At 39.8% G+C, this 13,449-nt stretch overlaps 1 protein-coding gene across 5 annotated transcripts in view; it reads right to left on the reverse strand.

The window, feature by feature from the left end:
- Positions 1–974: 974 nt before the first annotated feature.
- Positions 975–13,449, reverse strand: part of LOC121200082 (DNA (cytosine-5)-methyltransferase 3A-like) — a 55,081-nt gene continuing 42,606 nt past the window's right edge. For all 5 annotated transcript variants that reach the window (XM_041065154.1, XM_041065153.1, XM_041065157.1 and 2 more), the window contains 13 exons: positions 13,098–13,241; positions 12,846–12,890; positions 11,890–11,969; positions 11,202–11,314; positions 10,323–10,506; positions 9,404–9,488; positions 8,975–9,120; positions 8,714–8,804; positions 8,421–8,569; positions 8,124–8,209; positions 7,914–7,983; positions 7,304–7,422; positions 975–6,841 (listed from right to left, as the gene is read on the reverse strand). In XM_041065154.1, coding sequence (XP_040921088.1) covers positions 6,700–6,841; positions 7,304–7,422; positions 7,914–7,983; positions 8,124–8,209; positions 8,421–8,569; positions 8,714–8,804; positions 8,975–9,120; positions 9,404–9,488; positions 10,323–10,506; positions 11,202–11,314; positions 11,890–11,969; positions 12,846–12,890; positions 13,098–13,241 — 1,454 coding nt within the window. In that variant the 3' untranslated portion in view covers positions 975–6,699. The remainder of the gene's footprint in view (positions 6,842–7,303; positions 7,423–7,913; positions 7,984–8,123; positions 8,210–8,420; positions 8,570–8,713; positions 8,805–8,974; positions 9,121–9,403; positions 9,489–10,322; positions 10,507–11,201; positions 11,315–11,889; positions 11,970–12,845; positions 12,891–13,097; positions 13,242–13,449) is intronic.

A 13,449-nucleotide genomic window follows, 5' to 3' on the forward strand; every position in this document is an offset into this window, starting at 1 on the left:
TGAAGGGAACATAGAACAGGTAATGGGCAGTTCATGAAGTGACTATCTTAGCAATGGACTCCTAATATTTAATTCCCATTTTTTTTCTTAATCTATGCGTTATTGTTACAAAAACTACAGAGCTTCAATTGAATCTTGCCATAATTAATTAGTGTCCACTTATACCTTGACATAATCAATTGTGAGGCAGAAGGACTGCGGCTGGCAGGTCACTGACACTTACCCACACTCAGTTTTATTCTTCAACACCCTGGTAGCTAAGTAAAGTATGCGCATGTGTTTGCTTACATGGTTGTTTTGAGTCCAGCTTGTGAGAATTCAAGCTGTGGAAGTCTCAGCTTTCCTGGTGGCAGTGTAAATCAACAAAACTCGACAAAGAGGTGAAAAAGAAATACAAATTCTGATAGTTTTCAAATAGATTTGACAATAAAAGGGAACTTTACAAGTAGCAAAAGTGCTGAGATGCCTCTTAACACTATCAGGGCTGCCCAAAATAGCCCTGTCATCACTGATGTGATGGTAAATTAGAAAAAAAGGGTATTTGTGGTAAACATTTTGGTGGAAATAATGGGCATGCATCCCAACGTTTGAGCCCCCCAGACTGACATTAGCTGTGGAACAATTTCAAATCAAATTATTAGTAAATTATTTCAATTATTAAAACAGACAGTGGGTAAGCTCCTGGCAGCCTCAACAAACTGTCACAAGGCGACAAATTGTCAATGGCAAGTTTGAGCTGTTCTTCACACACACACACAAACAACAGATGAGGAAAAAAGTGCTGAGTGTCATTGTGTTGATTTCATGTCAGCAAACTTTGCTGAGCCACAACGGAGAATGAAGAGGGAACTGACATCGGAGACAGTTAAATAAGCTGTCAGAAAGAAAAAAAATGGAAACTGAAATTGAATTTTGACTTGGATTTGGGTGGTTGTACCCCTGACATACAGTTAACACTGAGCCTTTAGGCTAAATCACAAGAAACAGTCCTTTTTTATTCACGGTTCATTTCTTACATTGTTCAAGTACAAAGTTAAAATGCCTTTTTAATTAGTTCATATTCATACAAGAGTAAAATAATAATAGTGCCTTTTCATTACTACGACAAACTTAAATACAGTCATTGTAAAGACAAACTTGATTTATATTCCTAACAATATATTTTTCTTATTTTCAGATAAAATTTTAGCACCTTTTGAAACACCACCAGGTCCTCCTTTTCCTAAAAGCTCATCTTTCATTTAGTCCATGAGATGAGTGTCTGCATGCGCCACAGCATTGTATTTGTAGGTGTTGTGCATGTATCTCTGCGTCTGAGCGTCGTTCGCTCTCTGTGTCAATAACAGTGTTTTGTGTGGATTTGTTTGTAAGTGTATCAGTGTTTAAAACAGCGCATCACTCAGCCTAAAAGCTGTCGATAGGCGAACAGAAACATCATCACCGTGTCACCCATCAGTTAAAAATATCAATTCCATCCATCACACTTTTTTTCTGACTACACTCTCAAACAGATACATATTGAAATGACACCACTTCTGTTGTTAGACAAAAAAAAAAAAGAGCAGAAAAAGAAGCCAGTGGTTCCCAACTTTTTTGGTTTTTGTTCCCTATTACAGGAAACTCAGCCTCTTACAATCTATTACATTCATGTTTTCCAAATTCATACTTTTATTTACAAGATAAAACTCAAAGAGGGACATCTGCAAGACAATTTCACGTCTTTCAAATTCATTCACAGATTCAGGAAACCTGTCATCTAAACTTCATCCTCCCTGGCATTTCTCAAGCAAAGGTCAGTTTCTGACCAGATGAAGTACTGAGGTCTAAACTTGCAGAGGAAAATAGACTTAAATCTCTATTTTATAGTTTTAATTTGGTTTTTTGTAGGTTATAACACAGTAATTCCACCCTTTTTGGCTTGTGACAGTTAGGCAATCTGTACTTGTGAACCCTCGCATCTGGTTCCGACATTCGTGAGTTTGTTTGCTGTATTTGTCTTATTGTCAGAGTATCTGACATAAAAAGCAAGAAATATGAGTAAAATCAACAGAAACTAAACCTTTTCTGTGACAGATTTGTTTCTTTAACCCTTTAATCATCTTGTGACCCCTCAGATTTATGTTAGGACTCTTTGGAAAGGTCGTGAACCACTGTCATAGCTTATTTATATTTTACAGAGAGTTAATCAATAAGACCTTTTGGACCTTTTCATCTCTCTGCACATTAATTTTCATTGTTGTTTGTGCATCATTTGTTTGATTTTAATGTGCAAATTAACAAAACAAAGCCAAATACTTAGAACTGAAGTTTTCCCTTTTCAGATAGTTTCATTTGTATGATTTTAGTTCTTTTAGAAGTACGGGAGGGTAAAACTATAGGTGAAATGATTATTCAATTAATCGTTTAGTGGAGCGATAGCAAATCAAGCAACAATTTTGATTATGCATTAACAGTTTTTTAAGCTCCAGCTCTGACTCTGACTTATATTGTCTGACTGTTAGTCAGACAATATAAGACTGAATCTGAAGACCTGGTGTGTGGCTTGGGGAACTTGTGGTAGGTACTTTTTCAGACCAAACAATTAATTAAGACAATGCTGACTTATTTTTGTGTCGCAGACTTCTTCTTCTTTGGGAACCAGTGGTAACTTTGGGTTTCCCTTAAAAAAAACAAACTTCCTATTGATCCAATTAGCCATGATTTCTGGTTATTTACTGATGAAGTTGTTGTAATTTATAGTTATATCTCAACCTGCCTCATCCACCTGTTTCACACTATGTTTGGTGTTATTTCAACTCGTCTCCTGTTTGAGAGTGTCCTGTAGCTCATCCCTTAAACAATTTCTTCTGGCATCCTTGGATACAATAGAACAAGTCACTATACTAACTGTAATATATGCTTTCTCCAGCCTCTCTCTCTCCCCTCTAGGCTGAGACTGAACTGAACTGAGCACCAACCTGGAACAGTACACACACACAATAACAGATTATTATTGTAATATTATTACCATTATTTTTATTATCATTACTCCCTAATCTAACATGGAATCGGAGATTACACTGACTGACTGACATGCAGCACCTGGGGGTGGGGTGGGTTGGGGTGGGGGCGCTGGGAGGGATTTATGTGGGGTGGCGGGCAGGGTGGGGGGTTGGGAGCACCAAGCGACGTAGGCGTGTGATGTCACACCCAGCGGCGCCATGGGAAGCCTGATGGCAACAGGCGGCCGGCAAGAACACAGTGTGTATGCTTGTATGTGTGCACGCGGGTGTGTTAGTGATGTCTTTTGTAGCGAAAGGAGTTTAGAGAAGCATGAGAGAGACGGCACCGTGTTTCCAGCAAAGTGTGTGTGTGTGTGTGTGTGTGTGTATGAGCGACCTGCAAGAGCACTGTAAAAAAGAGTTTAAAAAGCACCTGAAGGTTGGTTGTATAAACGGAGAGTAAACATGATGGAAAAACACTTTGAACCTGCTGGTTTACTGTTGGTGTGTGTTACTGTTTGCGTGCATGTGTGCGTGTTTGTGTGTGTGTGTGTATAGACTGCATGTGTCCAGTTGATAGCTGGTATCTGAGGAAGGTCAGAGGATCGGAAGGCTTCCTGGAAAAAGATGGTCGTCTGAGGACCAAAAGCACCAGACTGAAAGAGATGTTTTTTTTCTCCAAAGACAGCCCTGTCTAAATAAAACATACATCAGTACACAAGGACGCTTCCACATAGCGTCTGTGTGGATCAGACACTTGGAAACATTTTATTACACATCCGCCGCACTTGATGACAAACCATTTTCTTTACCAGTCTATTCCTATTCAAAGTCAAGGTGGGGCTGAGTTTATCCCAGCATGCATTGGGCATCAAAAGGCAGAAGAAACACCCAAGACAGGACATACATCTGTGCCGTGTAAGGAAGTATCTGTTATTTATACAGGGCCATCTGTTTCAGTCGTAGGAAGTAGAAAACCAGCATAGTGTCTGCAGAGTAAAAGTTCTGCCTCTGGTTTCAGTGGATGTCGCTGTGATACGATTAATGGAGCACATTTTGGATCCCTATGAAGCAAAGTAGGAGCGTAACTGCAAGGGCTGGTTTGCTGGTCACTTTTTTAACTTCATCACCAGACACAAAAGGGCAACACTGGGGCTGAGGCTCAAGAGACGCTGTATGATAACTGGAAGGGTTCAAGCGTAATCCCCCGCTGACTTCCTTCACTCTCCATCCTGTTAAAGTGAACTGTTGCTATCTTTGACCTCCCTGTATACGACAAAGGACCTTAACAAGCTCGAATTTGATTTAAAACATTGCTCAGAGAGAAAGCTGCTCCAGGGGAAGGAATAAATTCACTGGATGAGTTAAACCTCATTGGAAGGAGCCAAAGATTCAAATATTTCTGGATTCGACAAAAAACACAAAGGTTTTGTCAGAACAGGTTGAAAACAACCCACTTCAGCTAGTCTAGAAATGGGTATGGGAGAAAATGTGGGCTATGGAAGGGAGCACAGGGGTTAGCAGTTAGGGTTAATTTATTATTATTATTATTTTTTTCATATTTTGACAATGCATAGTGTGTTATATAAAATCAAAGCCACGCTCATGATGGGTAAAAACAAACGGAGCCGTGCCAAAGTTAAACAAGCTACAAGGAAAAATCACCTCATATTGTTGATTCACAGTATACAGTAACTGCTTTTCGGGACGAGACTATTGTAGGCTTAAGATAGTGTCCTTTGTCACTGCAAACTTTACGACATGATCCCATTACATAGGCCGAGGTCTGGTACAGAGTTATGACGCACACCACCACCTGATCAGCTCTCCAGGGATTTTTACTGGGACCATTCAGACATTAACTGTAACATCCAACCTCAGCTTTGAGACCAAACACCTAATGTAAGCCACCTCTGGCTACAGCCACTATCAGACAACCGACATAGAGTATTATTCCAATTTCGCACCATTAAGATGAACATCACAGTCGTTTGAGCAACAGTTAACAGTAATCAATGCATTACAACAGCACTTTTACAGATGTTACTAAACATGAGGAAATACACCCATCGTTAAAATGCTACTAGTGTACAATTTTTCACAGCATATTCACCAAAGCGTTAGCTAACCGTAGTATATAAATATTCCAAAAAAACAGTAACAGTAATTAAAACAGTACGAAGTTTTAAGAAAGCACACAAGTGCTTGTTGTGTGAAACCTAATAGTGGATGTAGTTCCTGACAACTAAGACACATGCAGCGATATTCTGTTTTTTTTATATATATGTATATGAATATTTGAGAAAGAGGCCTGTGAATGGCTGAGTACTTAGTATAAAAGCTGACTTTACTCTTTGTCTTCATTATGTTCACAATATTCTAATACAGCGACCTCTAACACTAACTCTGTGAAACAAACAGAAAGGATGATTTTACCCCAACATGAGCGTGTGGCCTTGTCATTCACTCCTGTACTGTTTTTACTCTTTATTGTTGACAGTTCCATGTCTTTCCACGCAAAGACACGCAGACATCCATATGTCTTGTCTCTTATCTTTTTCTAGATTATGTACCATCTATTGTAATCACTCGTTTAATTTCAGTATTTCATGTTGTCACTGATACACAGCTAAAAGTAGTCTTCCTCGGGTGAAGGTAAAAACCTTTTTTGGTCTTTTTTTTGTCTCAGACCACTGAGGTTTAACTCAATTACTGAGATTTAAACTTCCAGAGCAGCATTTCCTCCAAGACACAGAACAAAAATCAAACTTATGCAGTTGCAGTCACGTTAAAAAAGACTTCATAACAATCCCGTCTGCCTTGGTTTGTCTTAGGATGCTGCCCTGCATACTAAACACACTAAACTCTCGATCACCTCTCTTAGCCGGCGTTGCCTCCACCTGCTTGTAATCGTTTGGTTTGACTCAGTTAGGGACACAAAACTCCAGCGACTGAAACAACCAGAGACCGTTTAGTCTCCAAGAGCACCAAAAACTGTAAAAGTGTTGTATTAAAGTGGCACCATTTGGACTCTATCACTGCCTGACCAGCACCACGAGCATTAACTGGTTTGTGTGTGTCTGTGTGTGTGTGTGTTTGTGTATGTATTTGTGTTCATTACACTGTAACACACCAGCAGAACTGTCACTACGCATGAATACAGTTAAGTGTTACGGTTCAAAGGGACTCATTGGTGTGTTGATGTATTCAGAGAGATCTTAAAAACAAAAACTCAGGGCATCTTTGTCAGTTTTGCGCCCCCTGGAGGTTTGAATTCCAGCTACCACAACACAGTAAAGCCAGAAGACATCAGTTTCAAGGTCGGACAGGAAGTTTGTGTGTGAAGATATACAGTACAGAAACCCTGCACCAGTGTGTGTGTGTGTTTGTATGTGTGTGTGTGTTTAAATCAGCAAGGTAGCACCAGGGGACTAAGGTCAGCCAGTGGTCTACATGGGATCTAGGGAAGCAGTTCTTTACAGTGTGTGTTTGTATGTGCGTGTGTGTGTGTGTGAGTGTGTGTGTCCGGTCATCTGTGTCATCCTACCTCAGCCAACCTTCATGTACTTGCTGTACACTGTGTGTAGTTAACTGTGTGTGTCTGTCATTACATACTGTTTATGTGTGTCTGCATGTGTGTATGTCTGTGTGTGTGTGTGTGTGTGTGTGTGTGTGTGTGTGTGCGTGACAGAGAGAGAGAGAGAGAGTTGGTGTGTGACTAGTAGCAGGCGAAGTACTCCTTGAGCGGGGCGAAGAGGTGCCTGATGACGGGAACGCTCCAGGAACGTCCCAGCAGCCTTTGCCTGGCCAAACGACTCATGTTGGACACATCAGTGTAGTGGACGGGGAAACCAAACACCCTGGAGACACACAGGAGATTTAATTATTCTAGTTTGGATCAGATGAAAGACGTAAGTGAAGCTGAAATAATCTGTCAGTTAAACAACAGTTAATCGACAGAAAATTAATCAACTACCTTTTTTAATTAATCGTTAATTGTTTAAGTCATTCTGAGGATTCACTGCTCTTCTCTGTCTTTTATCATTGTTAATTGAATATTTTAAAACACCTGCTGTGTTATGTCACACATTACAGATAAAAAAAAAACTCATCTAGTTCTTCTATTAATTTGCAAATAAGATAAAAGTATTTATTTCTCTTATTTATTTTCAATACTGATAAACATTCTTACGCAGGGAGAAGCAGTGCAACAGATCTAATGTGTATAGGTGGTTCAGTGGAGAGACTCAGACATAAAACAGAGTAGAGACACGTAACAAATACACAAACTCAGACACACACACACACACACACCACTGTACCTTTCCATCTCGGTACACCAGAGGATGTCCTCCTTGTTGTCCATGTAGACGGGGAAATGCTCGTCTTTCCCCTGCTTCACAGAGTTGGAGCGTGTCGTTATCGTACGCAACTTCTCAAACTGGAATTAACGTCCAGAACCAAACACACACAAACACAGACAGACAAACACACACACACATACACACACACACACACCCTTTTTTAATCCTACAGCTATCCTCCTTCTGTGATACATGAAGATTTGAAAAAGTATAATAACAAAAAAATGAGGCTTATCAAATGATTATTTGCTTAAAGGGCTGACTGAGAAAAAAAATCCTCTTACAAGTAGAGAAAAAGTGCAACAGTTTTACCAAAACAACAAGTTTTACCAAAAATGCTTCAGTTCATTTTTTTAAATCCACCAAACAGAACATTAAAATTTTTTCCACGTTCGGCTTGACGCTCATTTTTGTGTTTAGTGAACTATGATTTGTGTCAGAACCCAGTATCTTTGCTTAAAACTAGTTAAAAAGTCAGATGGCATAATGATGATAATTACACACTCACACACATACAAACACACACACACACACACACACACACACATACAGACACACAGGTGGATACCTTGGCTGTGCGTCCGTGCTCGAGGCACTCTTGTAGGTCCAGCTTGTCATTTGCCATTGGTGTCAGAGGTCTGCAAAAGAGCAAAAAGAGAGGGAGATGAAATGGTGAAACACCTACAACCTTAATTAAAGATTCTGTTTCTTAATAAATCAATAGAAAGTGAACCGATCCCAGCACTGGTGTGTGTGTGTTTGTGGGTGTTTGTATCACCTGGACATGCCTGGCAGGTTTCCCCAGAAGTAGCGAGCCCGGTGGGCAGCAGAGACTTCCTTGGCGTCGATCATCACTGGATTACACTGCAGATACAGAGCAGGGTTACCTTACTGTGTCACTGAACATAAACATCTCTCTGTATGAGAATGAGACTCATTCAAATGTCATACTCACTCAGTCTGTGAGTATTATCATTAATCTATAAAGTTTTATGTAAAATCCAGATATAGTTTCATGAGCTAAACATATTGCTTCTGTGTTTTCACTTTATGCAACTGGGTATGTTCACCGCACCTCTAAAAAGCGAGAGATGTCCCGTTTGTCGCTGACTCCCATAGCGACAACGTTCTCAAACAGCCAGAAAAATGGCCGCTCGTCGCCTGGTTTTGGTCGAGCCTCGTGCAGCAGACGGTAAAACTCGAAAAACAACCGGCCGGTTCCCTCTGCAGGAGGATGGAGAAGGTTTAGCCACCATACTTCATTACACATGAAGAACAAAAAATAACTGTACTGTTACATAATTTTCTAATCTTTTAAAACTTAATAAGAACAGAAAAATCGTATAATATGTTGTGACCACTTCTTACCGTAAAGGCCCTTCCGTGCAGGGTTGACTATGGAGAGGTCATTGCAGGGGCTTCCTCCTATCACCAGGTCAAATGGTCCCCACTCTTCGATCTGACAGACAAAAGAAAATGTGAGTTAACTGAAGAAGCAGTTTGGTGGAGTAAAACAATCAAAAACAATCAACATCGCACATTGTAAATTCAGGTATGAATGTCCACAGATGTTACAGATGATTATACTCTGTCCTGAAACCTTAGAGTAAAGATGAGAATTTCACTCACATGTTTGCGGGTTACGTTGCGTACATCTCCCACGTACATGATGCGTCCTTGGTGTCGAACCATGCCGACAGTGATGGAGTCTTCGCACACCTCAGACGCCACGTACTTGTCCACCTGGATGCCCAAATCCTTCAGCACCAGCAGACCTGAGCGCACACACGCACACAACATTTAATCATCATCTGCCAAATCATTCACCCAACAAACGTTTAGTCCGAAAATGTTAATTTTCCTGAACAAGCTCAACAGTGTGAGTGGGATGATTTCATCCATTTCTGTTCCAGTTTAACACACACATACACACCAGCTGAAATGATTAGTCCATAAATTGATAAGCTGATCAACTTGAAAATTGATATTTCAGTCCAGGCCAAAGTGGCGGAACGATCAATTGACAATAGTTGCAGTCCCACACATATATATATGTACCTGTGGCAATGCCATCAAACAGAGAGAGGACTCTGATTGGTTGTCTCTTCTCTGCCGCAACTGGAGGATACAACTTGGCTGGCTCCTAAAATAGAGAGTGAAGAAGAAGATGAGACACTGACGAGAATGAGATCAGACGGATATTAAAGTTTACAGTGTGTAAACAGAGCAGCACATAACATATCAGCTTTATTTATGATGACGATGATGAGCTGGTCTTGTCGGCAAACGTCTTGAATGTGAATATGGTCTGTTTTGATGTGTATTAGCAGTCATAGATAATTTACAGCTGACAAGCCCCGGAGCGTAACCCAAACTGATCCCCAGATATCAGTGTTCCCCGTTTAACCGTGCTGCATTTCGCTTCATATTTATAGCAAGGTTGTGATGGAAGATAAGATATATCAAATTTACAACACCTCACTGACGTACAGTATGTTGTCTGGACTGAACTGAAATGACTGAGTTATGGACTGCTGTGATCAGAATCAGGGTTGGTGTAATGGGAGGTTGTATAAAGAAATGGGGGTGTAATACAGTACACTGCCCTATAATTTTAATGCAAATTTCATGGGGTGCCCTGGAGACTGAGGTTAGGATGCATGACACGTATCTAATGTCCCTGGTTTACATGGTGATTCCTGCTGTGGAACATTTATAGCTGTGTTTCTCCTCCGTACTACTGTTAAATAACGGCAAAATGCCCAAAATAGTACATTAAAATAGGCTCATTTAACCAGTGTATTAACTGATAAAAAAAAAAAACTTTATAAAAAAACTATAGACTACATATTTTAGTAGGTTTTATCTGTGCTGATGAAGTTCATTATTAATCTTTGTTGATGCAACACTATAAAGACTATTCTTTTTATTGTCATTATCATCATTTAATATGTGTTATATATGAAAAATGACTTACGAATTCCTGTTCGTGGTTGTTGGCGAAGAAGTGTTGTAGTCTGCAGGGCCAGTCGTCCCGTCGTCGCAGCAAACCGTAGGTGTTCTGGGGTCCACACATGTAGCAGTTCCAGGGGTCCTCTTTGATGGCCGCCGCCGCCGAGCCGGCTCCTACCAACAGATCCACACACTCCACACAGAAACACCTACACACACACACACACACACACACACACACACAGACAGATACACACAGATATATACACACAGGGGCATTTATCATGTTAACATGAGATCAGTGCTTTCCAAGTATTTTTTTATTTTGTGCTTTTGAATGTGGTCATGTGGAAATCAAATTATGGCAGCGAATAATGCTGCACTTTACTGAACCTCATGAGTGTATTCACCTTTTCTCGTGTCTCAAAAAATAACTGATTATGGAGCATTATTTGACCAGACCTTGTATATTATAAATAGTACCTAACCAGGCCTTTTTGTGAGTGGAACATGGTTAAATTAATAAATATCTGCAGGGGCATCACATAGTTGATTCTCTTGATAGTTGAAAGTTCATTGTTAGGAAATGGCCATGTTCGAGCGGGCAGGACTGTGCGTCTAATACAGATTTGGGATGAAGTTTATTATAGTGACTCCTGATCTCTGCTGTGTGTGCCGTGACGAAGTCAGAGCCTAGATGCCAAAATCAACTGTGTATTCTGTATTCATATAAATATGAGCTGGCTGACTCAGTTGCCAATAAGAGAGCCATTTATCATGATTTGACATTTATGGGTAAATTGTTTCTGTTGACACGAAATCCAAAACCTTGTCCTGGCCACAAAAAGAAGCAAGTGCTGCCTGCCAATCCCAAACTGAACAGTGTATACAGTACTGTACTGACCTACAGCAGTTGTTGTTGCCACACATGAGCACTTCCCTGCCTCCACAGCAGATGGTGCAGTAGGACTGGTAGCCGTCATCGTCGTATTGGTAGGCACACTCCAGGAACGAGTTCTGTCAGGATAAAAAAAATAAAATAAATAAAAAACAGTAGAAGGGCAGCGGGAGAGTGTCTTTGCTGTCCACCATACTTTCATGTTGTTCAGCCTAACATAGCTGCTCATTTTCATGTGTCTGATAATCGATTTAGTGGGTGAGGGGAACATACAGGTCAAGACAAGATGACAAAAGAAAACAAATAATCTTAAAAGCATCCAAAAGTTGCTTGTTTGTAAAACAAAGAAAGGCAGAAAATCCTCTCATCTGAAAGGCTGGATGAGAGAATGTAGAATTTTTGGGAGGCAAACGATTAATCAATTATCAATTATTGTTACTTAATTACCTCTCAGATGGCTAATCATTTTGGAATTACATGTATGTTGATTTCTGTCTCATAGAAAATGCATGTTTTAGAATAAGTGTGAGATGAATAAACTCTAAAAAGACTGTTTTCTGTGCAATATTGCCATTTATCTTAAAATAAAGAATGTGATAATATGATTCCATTAAGAAAAAAAAAGTCCTTAAACAATGCTACTGAATTATTTACCAGGCTCAAGAATCAGACAAAACAAAGTGAGTCTTCTTACTTTGCAACCCTGGCACATCGCTCCAATGAAGAGAGGATGCTCCAGAGAGATGTTGAGGCTTCCGCAGGAGATACAGATATCTTAACAAATGCAGACACACAAACTCAAACACCCTCACAACATTACATTCAGCACCTTGAAAGGACTTTAAAGGTGTAACAAATAAGGCTTTCACTGCCCCTTAGGGACAAGTAACCGTAATGTGCTTAAGATCAATAACAGAACTGCATCACCAGACTCAAATACTTCCCCTTTGCTGTGTTTTTCTAACTTTAAATTCACTTTCCAGCTCATAATCTATTTTGGACACTGAGGTCCTCACTCCACTCAACCAGTAAATTATTCCGCTGTTGCTCTCATTGTGGAACTTACTGAACAAACAAATCAGCTGAATGCCAAAAATGTAAACAAGAACAAAAACTGGAGTCCAGATTAGATGAGAGCTACAGCAACTAAAACTCCACACCAGAGCCCTTTAGAATGAGCTAATATCTAACATTAATTTAAGCCTGAATCAGAGTTAGACCCAACTTTAAAGCTAGTATAAAAATGTTTGAGACTGGCCCAAACTGACCCTATTGACTGTTAATTAAAGAACAACAGAGTAAAACTTTGTCAAAATGCTTAAAAATCACATCAAAATGATCTGTTTTGGATGAGGATGGTTAAAACCTTTGGATGTAACAGCTCCACAAATAATGTGACAAAATTATATTTTATTACGACTGTTTCATAAAAGGGTAATGAATTTTTAAATCATGTTGTAAATCAAACATTTAAAGACGTGTTTCACTTCTAACCCATTCTGAGGGAGATTTTTCATCAGCCATTTCATTATTACAGAATACCACGGTCTGCATTTGGAGCCTTAGACAAGAAAATATAAACCATTTAAAAAAAAAACATGTAAACATGTCTCTTAAGACAGATACTTAAACAATCTGAGAAGTTTTTACCTTCTATATTCCTGGTCTTCTTTTTGATCTCATATATAAGTCTCTCTGGAAAACACAACACATTAGAGAAACATATTACTTCACATATGCATTAGCACATACACACATAAATAAATGTTTTTTTATGTTATTAAATAAGTAGCCATTAGTTTGTGTCAATTACAAATCAAGTCAATAGATAACAAGCATGAAAAATGAAAACGCAGCACGTTATCATGAGCTCTTTCAGGTGAAATGTGTTTGTATGTTTACCTCTGGTCCCCTCGTCGATCACCTCTCTGATCTTTGCTTTCTCGGCGGAGTTCTTGCGTGGTTTCTTTGCAGGTGGAGGCGTGTACGCTGCCTCAGGCTCTGTCCACATCTCCGGGTACACTTCTTTATATGGATTCTGCTCCTCTGTGGGGATAAGAACATGGAGTTAATATACTTTTATTTGTTGTTTTTGTTGACCAATTATTAAAAATGGGTCTGTTTGGTGCCATAATGGTGTTACCACTCCTCAAAACGGCCACCGTTTGGCTGTGTGTGTGTGTGTGTGTGTGTGTGTGTGTGTGTGTCTGTGTGCGTGTGTGTGTGTGTGTGTGTGTGTGTGTGTGTCATTGTG

The sequence above is a fragment of the Toxotes jaculatrix genome, chromosome 19 (assembly GCF_017976425.1).
Source record: "Toxotes jaculatrix isolate fToxJac2 chromosome 19, fToxJac2.pri, whole genome shotgun sequence".
Taxonomy (NCBI): domain Eukaryota; kingdom Metazoa; phylum Chordata; class Actinopteri; family Toxotidae; genus Toxotes; species Toxotes jaculatrix.